Genomic DNA, 23188 nt, shown 5'->3' with positions numbered 1-23188 from the left:
AGTTTATCACTGAATAATTACCGATAATCTTTAACGTTTTTTTTCTCTTTCTACACGGGTGGATGGACGATGATTGTGTCCAAATTTTTTAGACACTTTTCAAAATATATATTTTTCGGGAAAAAATACTATTGTACATAATACTCCTTTCATAAAAGTGACAGTATTAAAAGTATTAAATTGTCTAAAGATTGTCTTACTCACATTTTGTTTTCAATAGATTCAACTTACAAGTTTGCCATAGAAAGGTAATACAATATCAAAGGTGCTCTGACATTAAATTTTATTCAAAACATTAGTTGTTTGCAGAACAAATAAATGTTTGTAACTGCAGATTGTTTTTACATTTTTATTTCAATGGTGACCCCTCACACTTTACACAGGTTTGGGACTGTCTGGCATAAAGCAGCTGGTAGTGTTGGCAAAATCTCAGACAGATGGTCCATTTCTTTTGTAACTTCGATAGAATTCATAAGTGTATAAAAAATAATAAAGAATACTTTTTATTGGAGACAATATTTTGACAAAAGGTGATGCAACTTCAGTACTTGAACTTAGTGTAGTATAAAAAGGTGCAAATTACAGAAGCAACTTCAGTACTTGCACTAAGTGTATTATAAAAAGGTGCAAATCACAGAGTTAAATGAGGTAAATTTTCAGATTACTTTTTGCTAGATTATCTTTCGTTTTTCATCACTGAAAAAAAATCTTGCCCTCTGCACTGTGACTGTTATTCAAAGTTATTAAATACTTTATTTTGCTGATAAAATCCAGTATATTATGAGCTGGCATAAACTGTAAAGTTAGCTCATTAAAGATGATATTGGTGAAAGATACAATAAGTAAATATTATGTATAAAAAGCAGAGGTTACACAGCAGAAGATGCAAGCAAACCAAACCACCAAAACTACTACACTACTAATTAAGCCACTTTATACCAGACCTGTTTAGTCTCTACTTGCTGTCACTGAAATTTACTGTGGCTGTTGTAACAGATAAAATAATTTTTGTCTTCCACTTTAATTAAGTAAAACAAGCTTTCTGAATTTTAAAGACTTGCCAGTGTGAGTTACAGTGCCTGAAGCAGTTTATTCACAAGCATGCATGAAAATTTTATTCAATGTTCATCTTGTATAAATGGCTTTTATAGTCTTAAAACATAACAATACATCACAATATTAAATATTGGACACAAACGCAAGTAAACAAAACTTGAAACGAAAGTTCATCAAAATAAAAAAAAATCTTAAAAAATTCTATTTTATTTTTATTTTTTTCCGAGATGCTCACTTTCAAGCTTTTTATTTTTATTTTTATTCCCTCCTCCCCCTGCTCATTTTTCAAAAATCTCCCGTAAAACGAAAGATAAAAAAACTCTGGCCTTAACAAGAACATCTTCCCTGTCAATTGTCATTGTGAAGTATATAAATGCTTTCATTTAAACCCAGTTAATGCTTTTTATCAGAAATTTTAGAACTGTTAGCATTGTAAATTTTGCCAAAAAAATTCAAATATGGAAAATTTAATTTCATCTACAGTTTTTTTTCTGTAATTCAAAATTTTATTTTGAATAATGATTTTCTTTCTAAGTCAAATACAGGCAAACCTGTGTAAAAAAACACAACAAAACAATGTTGACTCAAATGACCAGATACTGTTTTATTTCTTGGAGGAAGTCTGTTGCACTGCTTCTAGCAGATTGGACCACAATGCTTGTAGAATGATTCTGCTTCAATTCCTTGCCCACAGTGACTGATAACAGTCATGGCTAGTATAATATAGCTGACTTAGATTGGAACTATTTCCAGCAGCAGAGGCCTAGGCTTGATGCTGGGCACACCTGTCATTGGATCAACTGATCCACCCAATACAAGGTACAATAAGAAAGTACAAATATACAATTATTGTTAAGTTCTTCCACTTTAAAGGTGGATAATCAGACTTTGGCCATGTAACGGATTTGTTCGAAACTTTAGCATCTGATCATTTACACTCATTTATGTTCACTTAAAGGTGGTCAATCACATTTAATCAACATTTAATGACATTTTTTACTTTTTGTATATTCTGGTAGAGAATTATTTAGGGAACAAACAGACCGATTACATAGAGTTAGATTCCTATTTGAAATGTATATTTTATTATTTTTATAAACTTTTGTAATTACTCCCCTTTAATATGGAAGTATATAAAAAGCTGGGTATTTCTTTTTATTTCGATACAATGTCTAGTTTTACATTTGCATTTGATAGACATATCAACTATTGAACAATCTGAACCAAAATGCAAGTTTTAACCCTTTCCCACATGGATACGTTTATCACCGTATCTCTCGATTACCGAACAGAAACGTATTGACCCGAGTCTATCGGTTCCCCGATAGAAACGTATTATACCGATTAACGGCCATTTGAACAGAATCGTTTTATCCCGTGTCTCATAATCAATCGCTTTATTTTCGTTCTTTTCCTAAAGAAACAAATTCCGGATGTTTACTAACTCAAAATATGGGATTTCGTCATCATTATTTACGTACAAGATCATGTGGATACTATTTAAATTTATCGAGTACTTTGCAAAGAAAGACACCGGGGTTTTTTCCTACATGTGCACGACGCTACGTCATGGAAAATTACTGGGGAAAACTGCTTGCAACTGGCCGGTTCGCGGGCTTTCCTCGTTCTAAAAATAACAACCATTTAACATCAAAGTATTTTTAAATGTGTTAGGTCATGAAGGTCACGCGTGATACATGCGAATTTCCCCTAAACAACAATTTGTGTATACGATGGCTTGGAATTTATGGCCTTACATAACGGGAAGTGTTAATCAAAACAGAAGGACCGCGGCTTTCAAATATTTTATGACACCCCAAGAGTTGATTGCTGCGGAAGTCACCCGTGATGTACCGATGTTTGATCATCAAAATATTACGTAATATTATCTTAAAATTTTTAATTTTTAGCACAAGAATACTGTAGTCGGTTACGAGTCTCGATCTCGGCGATCTTTTTGCACTTTCAGAAATTTTATGATCCGTTATTTTTGTAGTGTTATTCAGTTTGATGGTTGTTTTTTTATATAAATACTTACCGATTCCGATTTGGAAGATAAGTCTATTAACTATAAATCAAACTTTCAAACATCAAAATGAAATTGTATATGAATTTCAATGTGAAAGTAATCCAAAACAGAATTTTATGCCTAAAAATATATATTCCCGTACTTTAACACTTTATATCTTCGAAACTCAAAGAGAAACTACAATAAATTTTGTATCATCGGAAAGACAATTTAAATTGCTACAAACTTTATATTGACAAAAATAATGTCAAACTTACAGAAAATATTAAAATAATGACATTTTTAACATAAGTGTGTGTAATCACAAAATAATGCTAACACCTCTGTTCAGATAAGACAGTCACCTTTATCAGCCATATACCGATTATTGATTATTGATTATCACTTATCAGTGTTATGTAAAAGAGGTTACTTTGGCTTCTGTTCTGTGTGGTAAAGGGTTAAAGCCGTATGTAGCTTCTGAATTCATTTATTTCCAATCTGTCTTGGTTGCGCAACCAACCAAGATAGGCAAAGGGAGGTAATAATAATTTTTCAAACTTGCGTTTCTAATGAATTCCATCTAAATACATAATTTTTAATGCAAATATTTTACAAATATATTACAATAGGTCTAATATTTATACATTTCCTTAGGCAAAGTATGTTTATCAAATTTATACTTATGATAAAATAACTCTATCTTGGTTGGGCAACCAGGATAGGAAAATGAAATTTTAAAAATACCTCCAGTGAAAATCTAATTTGTATTGAGTGTTAAGTGAACATAAATGAGTGTAAATGATCAGATGCTAAAGTTTCGAACAAATCCGTTACATGGCCAAAATCTGATAATCCACCTTTAACACTTAATACAAATTAGATTTTCACTGGAGGTATTTTTAAAATTTCATTTTCCTATCCTGATTGGAAATAAATGAATTCAGAAGCTACATACGGCTTTAAAACTTGCATTTTGATTCAGATTGTTCAATAGTTGATATGTCTATCAAATGCAAACGTAAAACTAGACATTGTATCGAAATAAAAAGAAATACCCAGCTTTTTATATACTTTCATATTAAAGGGGAGTAATTACAAAATTTTATAAAAATAATAATAGGAATCTAACTCTATGTAATCGGTCTTTTTGTAAATAATTCTTTACCAGAATATACAAAAAGTAAAAACTGTCATTAAATGTTGATTAAATGTGACTGACCACCTTTAATACTGATCACAGTGATTATTTATACTAATAAAAGAAAACTGCTTTGTTAAACTCTTAGATATCTTATTTGAAGAAAGAAGAGCAATGCATTCAAGTCAAATGCAGTTAAAATATTAGTTTCATGTCATTGCTTTAGATATAATATTATCCTTTAAACAACTGAACTTTTATGTCTTTCTCAGCTATTCTTAAATGTAATTCTAAGATATCAATATAATAGAATGACAATGTCTGAAAATGAAATTTTCTTCCTTGCCGTATTCTTATGCTTGACTTACACGAGACAGTTCTAATTTAAACAAAACATTTTATTTCTAGATGGTATTAGATTGATTAAGACAATGACAAAAGGTTTACGTCTGTTTGCCAGAAGAACTGTTTTTCTGAGAGGCAGGAACAGCAAATATTTGGTGAATATTGTCTGGATTTCCAGATATTTAATTCCAGGATTTCTCGGATATTTAATTCTAGACAAGACAGAATGGAGTTTTGATATAGATACAAGAAATTGATGCTACTGTTCCATCTCAGTTCTCATTTATGTGTAAAACAAATGGTAAATATCCCTATTAAAGTCACTTCTGCATTTCAGAACTTTCAGAGTTCCCATGTTACAAACATCACTTTCCTGCTCTAAAAGATTGTTTCTTGTGTCTGCATATATTTATGAAATATTTAGAATACAGAAGCAGTTTTATAACCTAAATAACAACAAATGTGACCTGTCCTGTATTTGTAGATTTAAATTTCTTCAAACAATTTAAAATCAGACATGCTTCTAAATATTGAATTACAGCCGGAGAATGAAAGAAATAAAAGCAATTCTCCTCCATGATTAACAATGCTCACCTTTACTCACCTTACCCTTGCCAATGTGGGTTCAATTTTTAGTCAGTATGTAGAATTATTGCAGAAACTACCCAATACCCCTCACTCCCCCTACCCAACATTTACCTACATTAAAGTCAAAAGGATTGTTTCCTCTACCATTTAAAGCTGTAAAGCTGCCATCTGACCGAGGGTCGGTGTGCCTTTAAAAAAACTATATAGAAATTACATAAAAACCTTATTAGATGGACAGGAATCTTATATTACTAACAATTATAATAATCACACTTCAAACACAGCTACATTAAGAAAGATGCAAAGGTATTTCACTGCTGTTTGACAATTATATATATTACATTGATGATAAGTAAATTGAAACAATGAAGGAACAAACTGGAAATGTCAATAATGAGTTTATATGAGAGCATTATTGGATAATACACAGAATATTCCTAAATATAACTTCTGAATAAATGACTTTTACTCTGCCTAGAAATTAAGAAGTTACAGAAAGAATCAATCTCTGATGTAGTTACTATCAGCGCATTCAGTTTTTTTCCATTATTTTACTTCATTTCTGGCTAAAGATATGGGATGTAAAAGCATGACTTTCTCAATGTTGGTTGCAAGAAACAACAGGAAGAGTCAAGGACTAGCGCATTTCTTTACCCTCGCAAAGGTGTCCGATACTCAGGTAACCTGTTAGGTGTGACAATGCCTTTTGGTGTCCAAGACCTGACATGTTAACAGAACTGCACACTGTTTTATCATATATACTACTCTAGGCTTTGCATCAAAAACAGAATTGCAAACCTTTAAGTTTTTCCTGTATAATCTATACAGATAGATGCTTGCTTCACTGTGATTTAGTCCATAAATAATAAATTTTGAATTTGATTGAAAGAACCTCTATGGGCGGCGGTTACCGCCAAAATTAGTAAATATACAATCCATTCATAAACAAGTCAGTCAGTGCAATACATTTAAATGTCGTCTAGTTCAAAACTCCACCCCGTCCAATATATTTACACTCAATGCATTTTATTTTAAAACCATTTAATACAAAACTTCATTCCATCCATTTAAACGTGGAACGATGCACTAAAAAACTTGTTGCGATGCACCGTAATATGAAATCATCCAATAAAACATGAAACCATGCAGCTCAAAGTGAAGCCGTTTAACACAACGTGAGTACGTGCAGTGTAAGATGAAATGATTCATTACAACTTGACGCTGTCTTATGCATATTGACACCGCTTTGTGTAATTAAGAGCGGTGTATTAAAACTTGATGCCATGCAGTCCAATGTGAAGACGTTTAACGCAACATGAGTTCGCGCAGTGTAAAGTGAAACGATTCATTAAAGTTTGGTGCCGTCTTATGCATACTGAAACCATGTCGTGTGATTTGGAGCGGCGTATCAAAATTTGATGCCATGCAGCCAAATGTGAAACCGTTTAACGAAACACCAGTACGTGCATTGTAAAAGGTTAATAAGACTATCAGTTAATAGGTTTTGACTTTTCATAAATATTGATTCTGGATCAGTTTTACATTACGTTCCTTCTGTTGCCTTAACGTATGTTAGGATTTCACCTGGCAGCTAGGTATAACATAGGGCTCAGAGTGAGGTTAGGTGCACTATATACCGCTTTAAACTCCCCAGTGGTGGTTTTGCCACTGACCGTTCCACTGTGTTCCTGTATTTGTTTGTTTTGTCCTTGTATGTTTATTTTGTTTGTATGTGTGGTGTGTGAGTGTTGTTCGTGTGTGCCTTTGGGGAGGCTGTGTTTTTGGAACGTGGTTTTCCCTGTTGGATATTCTTCCTTGTTTTTACATAAAAATATATTGAAATTTATCCTAAAACCGACCTTGTGGTAAAAATCTAACATTTAATTTTAAACATTTCCTGCGAGTTATCTGAATATTTAAGGGGGCCTTATTTCGTGAATCATTTTTCTTCTCAGATAAAGCTTTGTAAGAAGTATGCTTCATGAAACAGACTCAGTACAAGTAAAAATAATGATAAAATTGAGTTACTTTTTAATCCTATGAACTTTTGGTTTACATGTTTATGCTTTTAGACTGTTTATCAAACTTACAGGTACTTCACAATTTTTTTCGGGGTCAGGGTGATGTGTGTGGGGGGGGGAGGGGGAGAGGGGGGGGGGGGGGGGTGGGGGGAGTTGATTGACTGTTTTTGGTTTAACGCCGTTAATATAACGGCAGGCAGCTAACCTAACCGGTGTTCTAGGATTCTGTACCAGTACACACCTGTTCTCAGCAGGTAACTGCCAACTTCCATACATGAATCCAAAGACCTGTTATGTATATTATAGGTCTTTAATGAATCTGAGGACGAATGATGTGAGACACAATGTCTTTTATAAAATCGTCACAGAGAACAAAGCCAAGCCCGGGCATCGGACTCACGACCCCAAGATCAGTACATCTGCGCTCACCCTAATTGAGCTAAGCGAGCAGGTTAGAGGTGGAGAGTGGGAGGGGAGTGGCGGCGGAAAATCTTAAGCCGTTTTTAAACAGTCCTTCGTTTAAGTTGGACAGTCAGTTTCCTTGATTTCATACAAGTATTAACTTTATATCCACAAGTATCTGCTATGTTCGCTCGGATCCCCTAACAGGTAGTATGAAATCCAGGAAACTGACTTTCCAGCTTAAATGAAATATTGTATAAAAACGAAAAAAGATCCTGCCCAACCAAAACAACAACAACAAAAAAAAGCATACTTCTGATAAAGCTTAACCTAAGAAAAAAGATGTTTCACGAAAGTAAGGTCCCTTTTAATATTCAGATAAATCGCAGTAACTGTTTAAAATTAAATGTAAGAATAGTACTATGAAGTTAGTTTTAGGACAAATTTCAAGATGTTTTTTTATGTAAAACTGATCCATAATCTATATTTATAACAGGTCAAACTCGGGTTTCGTTAAACGGTTTCACATTTGGCGACATGGCATCAAATTTTGATACGCCGCTCCAAATCACACAACATGGTTTCAGTATGCATTAGACGGCGCCAAACTTTAATGAATCGTTTCACTTTACACTGCACGAACTCATGTTGCGTTAAACGTCTTCACATTGTACTGCATGGCATCAAGTTTTAATACACCGCTCTCAATTACACAAAGCGGTGTCAATATGCATTAAGCAGCGTCAAGTTGTAATGAATCATTTCATCTTACACTGCACGTACTCACGTTGTGTTAAACGGCTTCACTTTGAGCTGCATGGTTTCATGTTTTATTGGATGATTTCATATTACGTTGCATTGCAACAGGTTTTCCAATGCATTGTTCCATGTTTAAATAGATGGAATGAAGTTTTGTATTAAATGGTTTCAAAATACAATGCGTTGAATGCAAATGTATTGGACGGGATGGAGTTTTAGACCAGACGGCATTGAAATGCACTGCACTGACTGACTTGTTTATGAATGGATTGTATATTTACTAATTTTGGCGGTAACCGCCGCCCATAAACCTCTACTCACTACAGTTAAATCATTATTACCATTTAAAGTGCTTAACAAGATTCCATAAGTCTCTCTAACTCAGATCAGCTTTGGAAAAATATATCCACCAATTCTTTTGCTCATCCATCAAACATTATGTGATTTGATTTTTCCAGAAAAAAAAAGAACCAATCAGTCAAATGATGAAATGAGATAAATTCTGGTTACATCATTTCCCTTTTACCTTACTCATTTGGGTATATAAAACATCAATTATTTACAGTTTTAATTACAAGACTTCCCAGCTGAAGACACCAAACTGTGCAAAAAACCCTTTTGGGAACACTGATTTTAACTGTCATAGTCAACAAAAGTGATCACTTCTAGAATCAGACAAACTGGAATTGAATTAATAAACTTAAGTGATACAGTTTAAAATATACTGTTACCGACATTAATAAATAATGTATTTCCCCTGGTAGTTATGTTTGCGACAAAAAGTCTGAAATAATGTTTTACCTAACTTAAGGTTATACGAGAGCATTATGTTTCGCACCTGTAAAATTGAACAACCCCTTGGGTATGCCTAGAATCTGGAAAATTCAATTATGCAGACTGATCCTGGAATTACTTACTGAAATAATTCATTCTTACTATTTCAGACTTGATAGGTAATAAATAACTAAATATGGAAAGTAATGGTAAGTGACTGAACCACAAGTTGCCAGACAGACTTGGACACTTTATGTACTTCTTATAGTCCTTTGGAGAATAAACCTCTCCTTGCACACAATAATACGATCAAGAAAAAATATGAAGGACAAAAGCGAAAACATTGCAGACAGTCAATGCACATATTGGAAACAAAAATGGAGTTTATCTTATGAAATGGTTATACAAATGCATAACTATTCATGAAGTGAAATTACAATGATGTAAAAAAGTCAAGATGAACATGCAGAAAAAAAGAAAACAACCTAAAAATTATTTTAACAAGGACTGAATTGCATCTCCTAATTTCTTTTAACATGTAACATTTCCAATTATCATGTTATACTTTTTGCATGACTCTGTTCATGCAGATGAGATTAAATATCATGAAATCAGTTTAATAATCCAGGGGCTTAAACCATTACCTCAATGCCAATGCTTAATGCATCTATAGTGGACGCAACTTGACCCCGATGGTTGACCTTTGTATTATAATACATAATGAGACACAACCTATTATTGAAAAGGAGTGTACGTAAAACACGAGCTGCACGAGAAAAAGGAAATATTAATTTATGTAAATAAAAATTAGTGTATTTGAAAGTTTTAACTGATCAAATGTAAGTATATTTACTTTGATACTGCAATGTATACAAACTTATTCAATATAAAAATACATGGCTGCCCTAAGCACCCTTGATTACTATAATGAAATAATCGATATGAATAATCAGCCTAAGGTCAACCATCGTGGTCAAGTTGCGTCTACTATACCACTACCAGTTTATGTTTAATCATGCTTTTTATTGCACAATTACTTTCTAAATTTCTTGTCTCCATATCTATCTGGATCACAGTATTATCATACATGTATTTTAAATAAAATTCCAGAAAACTGAAATTTTAGAAACATCTTTAAAATACTTTGGAGACATAATGACTAAGTGCTTCCCTATTTAAATCAATTTTCTGGTTTTTTTTGTTTCCTTTTTGTTCATTCATAAAGGTTAATAACATGGTAAATCGGAGAAAAGACATCAATTCTGATGATATATAATGTAATCAGAGCACCAGCTAAACATTCTTAGCTAAAATAGCAAAGAGGTAAGGTTGTTTAATGAATAATGATGTTAATCGTTTTATACCAAAAATATCAGTAAACAATGATGAAAGACATGAGTTCAGTTCAGCCCATTATAATGCATGCCTTTGACAATATTCCCTCACTATTACTATATTACTATTCTCGGAAAGCTTTCTTAACCTTTACCCTGCTATCTAAAATGGACTGGTCCATTATTCAGTTTGGGCAGTTACCACTTATTATTCAAAGGGATGTTCACTGAAAATGTATTGACTGAATCTTGGTCAGCACTGGTCGCAAAAGTAGAATCACTTGCCGCCAGCAGGCTAATGGTTAAACAAACTGTAATAATTCTTGACAAAAGAACACTTTTAAGAAACCATTTTCTTGGCATTTCTGTCTTGACCAAGGTTATCAAAATGCTTTTAAGGAGTTGACAACCAAACAATGGTATGATATACAGACAGAAATAAAGAGATTACATTCTGGTATATATTGTTCTTGTAGACAAAGATATTGTCAAGGATGCTAGAAGTGAGATGTAAGCAATCAAGGCCATTGGGTGACAATACAATCATCATCAGGGTCATATATCAAAAACATGGAAACACTAATTGGTATACACTGTCTGAAAGCTTTTAACAGAAATAGATTGTAACACATAACATTACTGTACAATTAGGTATCTGTTCTTAAAAATCAGTTTTCACAAAAGGGACTATCATGTTTTTCAATTCTTAGTTTCCTTGGAACTTTCAAACAACAGGCCATAGAAATATAGAACTGATATTGCCAAGACTAGCTGTTGAACACACAAGTCTAAACTTGCCATAATCTTGTAGTCTAGATTTGTGACTATTGTATAGAAATTTCGTTTTACTCAAAACAATTAAGCCATCTAAAAACATTGAAGTGTGCCTTTAGTTAAGCAAATTTAAGGTAACCCAAAACTGCCGAACGGGTTGCCTGCACACAATTTGTTCAAGATTTAGTATAAATGTAAAGCAAACAGTTTTCAATTTGCCATTTTATGTTTAAGTCTAGCTTCAACAGCTTTCTATGCTTCAAGTCACTGAAGCAATAAAAGTCAAACATAATAGACATTTCAACAAGAACTGTCACAGACATGAACCAGTTGCTGGATTTACTACAGAGTCCAATGATTTGTGACACACATTAGTAAACACATCAAACAGATATTGGTAGCTGGATCAATTTGCTGCTGACCATATACAAACTAAAGTGTCCAGAGACACTATTTACCATCTGTTCTTTGCTTGATAACAAACAACCGCTTAGAGCACTCAAACAAGAAAAACCCACAAGAATACAAATTAAATGATACTATCATAACCCACGGTAACTATCTGGCTAAATTAAGTTAATTGATTCTATCGGTCACTTCAGAGACAGTGAAACAGTTCTGTTCCTGTATTTAGGTTGTGGTTCATGCATATATTGTACTTGTTCTCCTCTGCTGTTACCATAATCAGTCAAGAGTAGAAATGTGGAAAGTAGTTAGACAGATATTTGATAGAAGTTTAAGCAATATTTTTCAACAAGATATTGGACATTTAGTTGCTTTAAGGTAGTTGGATGATTACATGCTTTCCACTTACTGTTTTGGCTTTCTCCTCAGTTGATATGGAAAGTCTTGAGCTTTTAAAAGCTATAGAAGCCAAAGTACTATACAAGAATTGCAGGGAAATGGTCAATTGTCATTAATGGGTCTACAGTTTAAAAGTTCACATCTCAGTATTGTCTACCCTTTTTCCCATTCCCTTAGAGTAAGAGGAAAAGGTCTGGAGCCAGAAGATGAAGTTATACCTACTACATTACATTATCACATTAGACGAAATCTGTCTGAGCAAACCTTACAAATATGAAAGTACCCATGCAATCAAAACCTGCATAGTTAATGCATAAAAAAAACAAAATTGTTTATATAATATTATAATATCTCCCTGTCCCAACTTGCTGACCCATTTCGATCAAGAAATTTAGCAAATTCACAAGACAGATTACAAGATTAATTGTTTTTAGTTTTTTAAAACAATGTATAATTACTAGTTACTGCTAATTTTCTTGATGAATTGGGATTAGAAGCATTTAAATTTTAATGCACATTATTCCACAAGATTAATGTGACAGTTGTTTGTTTTCACTTTGAAGCTCTTCACTGGAGGTAAGTTTTGAATAGACGATTTGAAGAAAGAAAGAAAAAAAAAACACACTAAAACCATACAAAATCTTCTTAAAATTGATTAAACTAAGAAATTAAATTGCTGATGCAGGAATTTCTAGAAATAAAACTCTACTGGGAACTGTGGCCCTGATATTGCAACTCCTTATTCAGTTATTAAAATGTCAAAGTTTTATTGCAAACCCAATAAAAACCTGTGCCATTGAAGAAAGATTAAACTGTTTCAGTTTTATATTAACATACACAGGAGCAGTAAATGACAAGGTGCATATCAATCGCAACCAGTCACCGAAAGGTTTTATTATAGTGATTACATTAAGCCATCTCTATCTTTATTTCAAATCCCATCTACAGTTTATTGTTTTTCACTGTTTCATTACTTATTTCAGTAGCTTGAAGCACTTGTTTCAATATCTCTAGTTCATCAAAGGTTGGATGCATAACATTTTCTATCACACCTGTCAATCACATGTAAATAGCTTCTGGATACTGTAGGGCAGGTGTTTTTAGCTCAACTCTTCTTTTTTGAAAACCAGAAATGCTCTGAGAGGACTCCATGATGACTAAGGATAAACTTTTTTTAAATCAATTAAATCAAGTGCAGTTGTCGAGTGAGATCTTCTGAAGATCTCTTAGTTTATTCCTTTTGTTTTAATCAATGTTTTCTTTTTGCTTTTTGTTTTGTTATCATGAACACATTACTTATTCTGACATCAGAAGCTATTGAGAGACACACAAAGTTTTCAACCACTTGTCTGCATATTGTGTGATGACAGATTTCTTCCACTTTTGGCTTAGACTAAATCAAACTTGACTCTGGATCAGACCACTGAGTTATTTCTAGTTCATTGACCATTTAACAATTATTGTAAAAACAGACTATAACCAAAATGTCTCGTCTTGGGCATGCGAGCATGATGCAGACTGCATCTGAAATACATCAGATTATTCTTCTAAAACAAAGGATCCATCCAACAGTTTTATAATGATTTAACAAAAACTTGTAGCAAATAATTTCTGAATCATTTGCCTGTAAAATGTATCAATTCAACAGCCTGGCAACAATTTTATGGCTTTGGGAACTGGAGCCAACTATTATACCATATTCTAAATATAATATTTTGTTGTAAGATCTAGTGTGCTGTTAGGATCTGTTTTACATTGGCAGTAATCAATCCTGGCTCTTTATGCCATATTTATATAATCTTGGTGAAATAAATTTGTTTGATAACAAACCATCAACATTTAAATGATTTGAATGAATAAGTAAGACCAACCCTAAGATAAAGTAAGGGATAATTTGTGGCTCATTCATAACTTTTTAAGATGGGCAAAACTGATAGGCGGAAAAAAACCCTGAGAGCAAAATAACATTCATCATACAAAATTAATCATTAGACATTTTGTCTCAAACATACATGCGGTTGGATAGCTTAAATTAATCAGACATGAAAATGTTCGTTTTTTTTCGGAATATTTTACGTATCTCAATTTATCACTACCGAATTTAATTTTAGCCAGGTTTTGGCTGATCTACAAATATAAAACTTTTAAAAGAAGTAAAACTGAATATAGCTAGAGGTATTTATCTAATACGATAAAAAACATTTTAAATGTTTTATCTATATGTTTTCAAAATATTTAATTAATTTACTTTTTCCCATCAGACTTAAGCTTGAAGCGAAAACAAAAACTCTTCAGTAGTGTAATTTGATAATGCTAAAAGCATTAGGATAGAATTATGAAAATATGAAATAAATACACCAAAAGTACTTTTATCTCTTTAAAAAATTTCTTCGCCTCAGGTCGAGACTATTCGGAATATCACATATTTGCCGAAATGTTTTAAATGCATTAATAAGCAGATGTAGAAGTTGATAATTCACTTTCATACATACATTAGAAAAACAAAATTACATAATCTTCAAAAACAATAATTTCAAAGTAAATTAATAACAAACAGACGTCAGATATTTAGGAAGTTATCAGCTGGATCAGCCAGACTTGGGGACGAACACACTTTTTACTTTGAAAGCTTTTAATTTTCTTAAGTACTTGGTAATACAAAACATTATATTTACAAATCAATTTATAAATTCAATTAAAGGAGAAAGCTAGTTGGTATCAATCAATTCCGCCAGATGAGACTATCACGGAAACATCAGCTAGACTTTCGGGCTCAGTTTGAAACATTAGTTTATTATCGAATAGAAAAATGGTAATACGGAAATAAAAACAGTTAAATTCTAACAAAAATGTTTCTCTGTCATGAACAATGGAGTCCATTCTGAAAAGATCTTGTCTTGTCCATTTTTCCTTATTTAAATCCAGTAAAGCTATCAAACATCTGAATGTATCCTGCATTATACTAAAAGTGTTTTCATGTTTATAAAAAAGTTTCTCTGATTAAATTACCACCTCCGCATGCTTTATATGACAAAAATCAAAGCACGAGTTAATGTAGAGTAAAACTTGCAAGAAAGCATATCTAATTGTATTAGAGACTATAAAAAAACATCTGAAACAAATCTACAATAATTGTTTTGCTGTATTTTTTTGTTTTGTGAGAACTCACTGTCCTGTAATATGGGAGAAGGATAAATAATCTGCTGCGGGAAGTTGCAACTGCTGAAGAACAGAGAAATTGGAGCTAAAAAACTGAGTCTCGTATCTTCCTGAAAACAAACCAAACTTCCCTGAAAACAACTGTACAGGTATGATACACAAAAAGAACTGGTCAAATAACTTACCTGGGGTATCTTTATCAGATTCAGCAATTACCACATCTCTTGGAGGTGCAAATCTTGAAGCAGCAGACAAAAATGAGCCGTGTTTGCGGCTGGCAACATCTGTCCTTGGCTTAGCCCTTTCCATGTGAATTTGTGAGTGTTGATAAGATTTCTGAACATCGTAGGATCCTGGTGGTGGCACTTCCTGTAAATATATGACAGATAATGTGTAGACTCCTGGTGTTGCCACTTCCGGTAAATATAAAACAATGTGTAGAATCCTGGTGGTGTCTCTTCCAGTAAATATATAACAAAAAATGTGTAGAATCCTAGTGGTGTGACTTCCTGTAAATATACAACAATGTGTAGAATCCTAGTGGTGTCACTTCTTGTAAATATACAACAAACAATGTGTAGAATCCTGGTGGTGTCACTTCCTGTAAATATACAACAAACTAGAGATGCTTTTGAGAAAAGCGCATGTCTCCCACAACTGCCCCTATGAAAAATGTTAGTTTCTCTAGATGTTTTAGACGAGTGGATCCAATTAGATGGTCTGGATGAGTGGATCCAATCAGTAATTCAAGGGCCATAAATCGAAAGTGCCTGGGCGGATTTGGCTAGTTATCGAACTTGGGTAAGGTCTTATGGCCAAACACATTATGTTCCAGTTTGGTGAAGATCGGATGAGAAATGTTCGACTTAGAGAGCGGACAAGAGTAAACAGACCGATTTTTTCGGTAATTCAAGGGCCGTTACTCTAAAATGCTGGACCGATTTGGCTAGTTATCGAACTTGGCCGAGGTCTCATGGTCAAACACATTTTGTTCAAGTTTGGTGAAGATCGGATGAGAAATAGAGTGCGGACATGAGTAAAAAGGCCGATTTTTCGATAATTCAAGGGCCGTAACTCCAAAATGCCTGGACCGATTTGGCTAGTTATCAAACTTGACCGAGGTCTCATGGTCAAACACATTTTGTTCAAGTTTGGTGAAGATCGGATGAGAAATGTTTGATTAAGAGTGTGGACATGAGTAAAAAGGCAAATTTTTCGATAATTCAAGGGCCGTAACTCCAAAATGCCTGGACCGATTTGGCTAGTTATCAAACTTGGCCAAGGTCTCATGGTCAAACACATTTTGTTTAAGTTTGGTGAAGATTGGATGAGAAATATTCGACTTAGAGTGCAGACAAGAGTAAAAAGACCGATTTTTGGTAATTCAAGGGCCATAACTCCAAGACGCCTGGACCGATTTGGCTAGTTATCGAACTTGGCCAAGGTCTTATGGTCAAACACATTTTGTTCAAGTTTGGTGAAAATCAGATGAGAAATGTTCGACTTAGAGTTCGGACAAGCTTTGTGACAGACACACATACAGACACACACACAGACTGGAATAAATTAATATGTCTCCCACACCACTGTGTGGTGGGAGACATAACAATGTGTAGAATCCTAGTGGTGTGACTTCCTGTAAATATACAACAATGTGTGAATCCTAGTGGTGGCACTTCCTGTAAATATACAACAAACAATGTGTAGAATCCTAGTGGTGTCACTTCCTGTAGATATAAAACAAACTGTGTAGAATCCTAGTGGTGTCACTTCCTGTAATATACAAAAATGCTTATGATTCTGGTGGTGGCCTTTCTGTAAATATACAACAAACAATGTGTAAAATCCTGGTGGTGTCACTTATTGTAAATATACAACAAATAATGCACTTAGAATCTTGAAACGGACACTTCTTGTAAATATACAATTAATTATGCTGGTTATGGCAGGGCCAAGGAAGTTTTGGAAACTCAATCAGTTCAAGATGAAACCATGTCTCACTCCACTTTAATTGGTACTTCCCCAACCACCATTTTTATATGTATCCAAGCGAGATAAAGAAACTGGCACGTACAAAATAGTATTGGCTAAACATTTCGACAAATGGTTTTACCATGGACTGATATTCTTTATTTTCCCATCTTGAAAGTGAAAAAAATCACTATACAGCTGAGAAACTGGCAATTTTTGGAGCTCTGTTCTATGGCTTTACTATTTTGTTCCAGCTATGCTAAAATTAAAATAACAACCTTGTCATCCACTAGGCAAGCAGCTCACTTAGTTTTAGCAAGGAACTCAAATAGGTTAACTATACATCATGTCAGTACTGACTGATGCAGTGGATTGATGACAAAAGGAAAATGCAAAAAAAGTTAACTGAATTGAATGACGACATGGGAGCATTAACAAGACAAATTAACAATAAGAAAATTACATCTTAAGGTTGAGAATTAGGCCTTGAGAAACAAAACTCAAACAACACCAAATCATAGAAAGAAAGAGTTGTTTGACATGAAAATTGAACAGCATGTAAAACGTGTATATTACTTTACGAAACAAGTGTCAGTATACTGATATAAACATTGAATTCCGGAAGGACTGCCTAAAGGGGCTCCACTTCCAGACAGTAAGACGCCTTTAAAAACTCACCATTTTCAGAGAACAGTTACAGATGTTCGTCTTGATGCATTTGCAATAGCGTGCGAGTGGTGAAATTATTCATAACAAGGTGGAACACAGTTTTCAGCAAATGTTTATCTTTATTTCTTTACAAATGGTATTCATTTTCAAAGGGAGATAACTTTTTTCGATTATTTTAAGTACAAATGGCATTCATTTCCAAAGGGAGACAACTTTTTCCAATTATTTTAAGTAATCGTCAAGAAAAAGTTGTTTCCCTTTGAAAATGAATGCCATTTGAAAAGAAATAAAGATAAACAATTGCTAAAAACTGTGTTCCACCTTTTTATGCGAAATTTCACCACTTGCACGCTATTGCAAATGCATCAAAACGAACATGTGTAACAGTTCTTTGAAAATGGTGAGTTTTTAAAGGCGTCTGACTGTCCGGAAGTGGGGCCCCTATAGGCAGTCATTTTCTGGAATTCAATGTTTATATCAGTATACTGACACTTGTTTTGTAAAGTGATATACATGTTTACATGCTGTTCAATTTTCATGTCAAACAAATCTTTCTATTTATGATTTGGTGTTGTTTGATTTTTGTTTCTCAAGGCCTACTTCACAACCTTAAAGTTAACTGAACTGACTTATATTTAATGACATGGGCAATGTTACAATAATTGTTTTCCAACCGGGTCAATAATAGGTTTATCACTTTTCCAAAATCACTAAATCTTCACGCTGACCAATCCTTAAAGGCATCTTTGATTTTACTACTAAATAAAATAAACATTACTTCTGGAAAGGGTTGCAAATATTTGCAGCATTTGGTATTTTTTTCTAGTGTGGCATCAAAAGTCATACTGATATATTAATATAATTATGGTTTATGAGTCTGACCTCATTTTTATTATTGAATCTAGATGTCTAAACACAGTCACATAATTCATGATAAAATGTCATAACAGTAGTCAGAGCCAAAAACATGTATTCAGAACTTTATCATGACATCAGGAGTTCTAACTGACCAATCAGAGAGCTGCAATTTCAAGTACCTGCTAGTCTCCAATTGGGTTAATGAAGTATCTTTACAATGAAAATATAGTGACTTTAGAAATAAATTTCACAATATTTCAGATATTAAATAGACTTTTTGACTGCATATGCCCCAGATGATGTCTTCGAAGTTTCATTGAAATATTATATGGATTTAATACTTTGATTTCAGTTTAGAATTTGAGATTTTACACAAGGAGTCTATGATAAAGTCCGAGTAAAATGTAATCATTACCCAAATGAAATTTGTATCATTCCACAATGTTTCGGACATGTTAAAATTATGAATTGAGACACAACAGTGACGTCATAACATTTTGATGTCATAAAAAGATGATGTTGTACCCAGTTAAAGAACAAAAGCACTGGAGAAATGGCAAACTGTTTGCAAATACTTTATTTCTCAAGCAACATTTTAGTTGTTGTGTTTTAGGTTCGGTATACCCATGGTCAATATCATTTTTTCCAGGTTGATAAATCCTCATATCAATGTCTCTAAAAGACAATAAATGTATATTATCATAAAGTACATGTGACTGTGTTTAGACCAACTGAAATGATTATAAATACAGATTTAATAAATATACAGAATTAAACTATATTGACTAATGAGAAGTTCTGACTTTGAAGAGTTTATTACAAATGATTTGTTAAAACAAGAATAGTTTCAGTTTATTCAGGTCTGCAATATGTTCAGTAGGAAACAGGTCTTGTTTGAATAAAGACTCTATCTATCTTGAAAATCTAATTTCAGCACTTCCTACCTGCAACAGCAAGAAAAAATATCGACACCGAGTCTGTGCAATGTTACATAACTGACATGGATAAATATCTTCATTTACTCAAATCATTATCGCAAGAAAATGAGGATCTACGGGTATCTTCTGAAGAAAAAAAACTGACTTGTCATCAAGCCCATTAGTTAAGTTAGATTACCTTTAATATCTTAACAGGAACGCAATAGGAAATAATGACTTAAGCCTTATATTTTGTGATAGCCTGATTCGCAATCATGATAAATCTGCCGAAAGCCATGTTTTCCGAGATTTCTTGCCTGGCTATGTGTTAAGGTTGCATGATAAAATATAGGAAACACTTCACAGACAAAATGGCATCTTGCTGTTTTGCTATGATGCGAATGAAGATTTGAAGTTTCCGTCTCAAAATTGATATAAAATTATATATGGTTGGAGAAAAAATATTTCAGTGGGAAAATCACTGTTTCAACTGTAACATAAAACACCTGTGTTATTTGCTTCTAACGGATGACAACAAGCATCTACCTATAAAAAACGTCATTAGCAATCAATTATAATTCAAAATCTAATGACATTTTTCAGTTTTTTACGTGCGCCATGATTGAGTGCAACAGAATTGTCGGCGACAGTGAACACGCTGTCGTTTTCTAATTGCATTTTGTTTTTGCAATTTTCTTTGTTTTATGGATTACAAAATGCAACAAGTACTCAATTTATACACTAACTGGTTACTTAAACTGAATAAATCTTCTCACTTTTTGCAATCATTCACAAATGATAGATCTGTTTGTCCAAATAATATGCAACCCTTGCATAACTCAATTAATGCCATTTCTACCATGATAATTAAAATTAAGAGACAATCAAGGTCTACCTGCATACAATTAAAGAGGAGTGAGAACCCCCTAAATGACTTCAAATAGAATGAGTCACTTAGTTTTCAGAGTTATACAGGCTACCAGTCTCTGATTATTTTTCTTTTTCTTTTTGAAATTATTTTCTTAAAGGTTTGTCTATCTGGAAGCGAGAAGGGCATGAACTCTTGTATGTAATTAAGGGGAAGTAATGATACAGGAATCTGTTTGGCACACTTTTACGCATAGCACAGGCCTGTGTGTGAGAAAAGAATTATTGTTTAAGCCAAATCTGAAATTTTTTCATACTTGCATATCAAGTAGATATTCCATGAAATTAAATTACTAGTGAAAATAGTTATTGATAATTAATTACTGGAAATTTATCTCACACTTTTCACAATTGACCTTAGCACTTAAGGAGGTAGTAAGATAGTTTGATTAATTTTCTGTAGAATATTCTGTAACCAATATAGCAGCAAAATACTACCCCAAATTTTTAAGCAGTAGAAAACAAAACCCTTGTGACCTTGATAATGCTTGAGAGATATTGCTAACAAAAACGAAACATCTACAAAATCTTTTGGACAACTGTGATACAATGGACTTGAAACTAGTGTTTTGCCATATTAAAAAACAAAACAAAACACAAGAGTTGTTTGTAAAACAAAAATGCCGCCCATGGTGGGGGAAGGTGGCAGTAACTGGATATGTAATTTTTAATCTCAAGTACACTGTGGCCTTGACCTAATGGCAACAAAACAACAGGGGTCATCTCCTGACCATAGACAATCATGCTATGCAGTATTAGGGTTACAGGCTCAATCACTCTAGTGACTCTACAGCCATCAGCATTGACCTACTGCCATGGTCTCCATTCTAAGACAGACTGATTGTCATCTTGTCAGGCTGAGGTGTGTATGTATCTTACAATAACAAATACACAGTTACATTAATTAAAACAGATAATTTACATGCATGTTATAACACATTAAGGGAAAATATTGTTAATTACACTTAAAAGCTCTGAACATGCATGTCTGAATACTTCATTATCAGTTCAAATCAATCATTAAGAAAACCATAGGAAGTGTTGGCAATCATGTTTTTATTGCTACTGATACAACACTTGAAGATTTACTGCTTCAATATATCATTTTTGTCCCTGGTGATTCTATTGTTTAGCAGCAGATACTTAAGTCTTATTGCATATTTGCAGACTTAACATCCCTTCTGGTCAATACGTTTTGTACACAAAACACTTCACAAAACAAAACATTTCCATTTAAAACAACATTCTGACAATGTAGACCAGAGTATCTACCGACATTTTTTCCAAGAATAAAAAAAAATGAATAGTGATACTTTTCCTGTCTTAACAATTATAATATCTCACATGAATGGCATCGAGTAGTTGACACTGTACCATTTTTTTCAGTAAAAGGATTCCAGGCCTATTTTGTTCTAATGAGAAAGGTCATCTATGCTCTCTGGATCAATTAAGCAACCAACCAATCACATTAAAATCCATTCCAAGTGTTTTCAATATCTTTTGAATCAAACTGGTGCAAGTACAAGTAAAGTCAACTGAGTAATGTCCAAAAAGGGAACATATTAAATTTAACTGTTAAAAATTAAAAGAATTTAAGTGAATTTTTATTTCCAATTGCCTGTTTTTTCAAACTGTGAGAAACAGTTAACGCATTGCATTATAGGTTGAACTTTGCTGCATCAGAAGGTCAGGAGAGCTGAAACTGCAGTAAAGCAGCATTTGCATAATAAGAAACATTTAAATGTAGAAAGATAACAAAAAGCCTCTAAGTTTTGACATTGTATGGGGCAAACGCTTTAAGTTTACACTACATTTTTTAGCAGACAATCAGACAGACAGCTACAGTCCGTGTATAATAACTTCGGAGTGACGTCACGTTTGTTTATATTTTCTGGACTTATAGAAATAACAAAATAGGTAAAGCAGCTTACATAAACAATAATATTGGGAATATTTTATTGCAACACGTCTGTAAGTCCCGGTAGCTCAGTGGTTAATCCTTAGTCTTTGAAATTTCGAATATTGTGGGCCATAGGTTCGAATCGAGTTGGTTTTTGTTGTTGGTTTTTTTTGTTTTTTTTTTTGTTCTTTTGGTTTCTCTTTCAAGGTAACCACCATAATCATTCATTTCTCCTGGAATATATTTTTATTTATTTAGATAAAGGGGACCAAGCATCAGCTCTGTGTAAACACATCGTATTATGAATGCATAGTCAAGAAAACACTCATAAATTTCGTGCAGGTTAAATTCCTCTGGTATATTGCCAGTATTACTGTAGTCAACATGTCCGAGGCATCCACGTCTTTTTTGCAAAGAGAAACACTGTTCAGTATAAGAATGATGTTTAATGCATACTACAAACTTTTCTGAAGGTTATTTCAAACATAATCATTTTTTTTCATATTTCAGTTCGTTATTATATACCGTAGTGCTGTATTGCTGCATTTTGAATATCTTCAATTGTCTTTGGAAAACTGTAATTAAAACATAGATAAAAAGCAAGGATTTAAAAAGGTATAAATCACGTCGGACTCGAACCAATGCGACAATGGAAATATAAAAGAATCGCACATGTAAGGCTAACGCGCTACGACTGGTACTAATCTACTTCAAAGAAAGCGTTTCAGTTAGTAGTATAATATAAAAGTGTTTACTTAGATTAATGATAATTATCGATTAC

The 23188-nt window shown here is 33.3% G+C and overlaps 1 protein-coding gene across 1 annotated transcript in view; it reads right to left on the bottom strand.

The window, feature by feature from the left end:
- Nucleotides 1–23188, bottom strand: part of LOC123563943 (sperm-tail PG-rich repeat-containing protein 2-like) — a 201017-nt gene that overhangs the window by 113325 nt on the left and 64504 nt on the right. Inside the window, exon 10 of the mRNA XM_045357122.2 lies at nt 15351–15534. Coding sequence (XP_045213057.2) covers nt 15351–15534 — 184 coding nt within the window. The remainder of the gene's footprint in view (nt 1–15350; nt 15535–23188) is intronic.

Source organism: Mercenaria mercenaria, chromosome 2, assembly GCF_021730395.1.
Source record: "Mercenaria mercenaria strain notata chromosome 2, MADL_Memer_1, whole genome shotgun sequence".
Classification (NCBI taxonomy): Eukaryota; Metazoa; Mollusca; class Bivalvia; order Venerida; family Veneridae; genus Mercenaria; species Mercenaria mercenaria.
The sequence above is the reverse complement of the archived record's forward strand: the minus strand, read 5'-3'. Positions and strand labels throughout refer to the sequence as shown.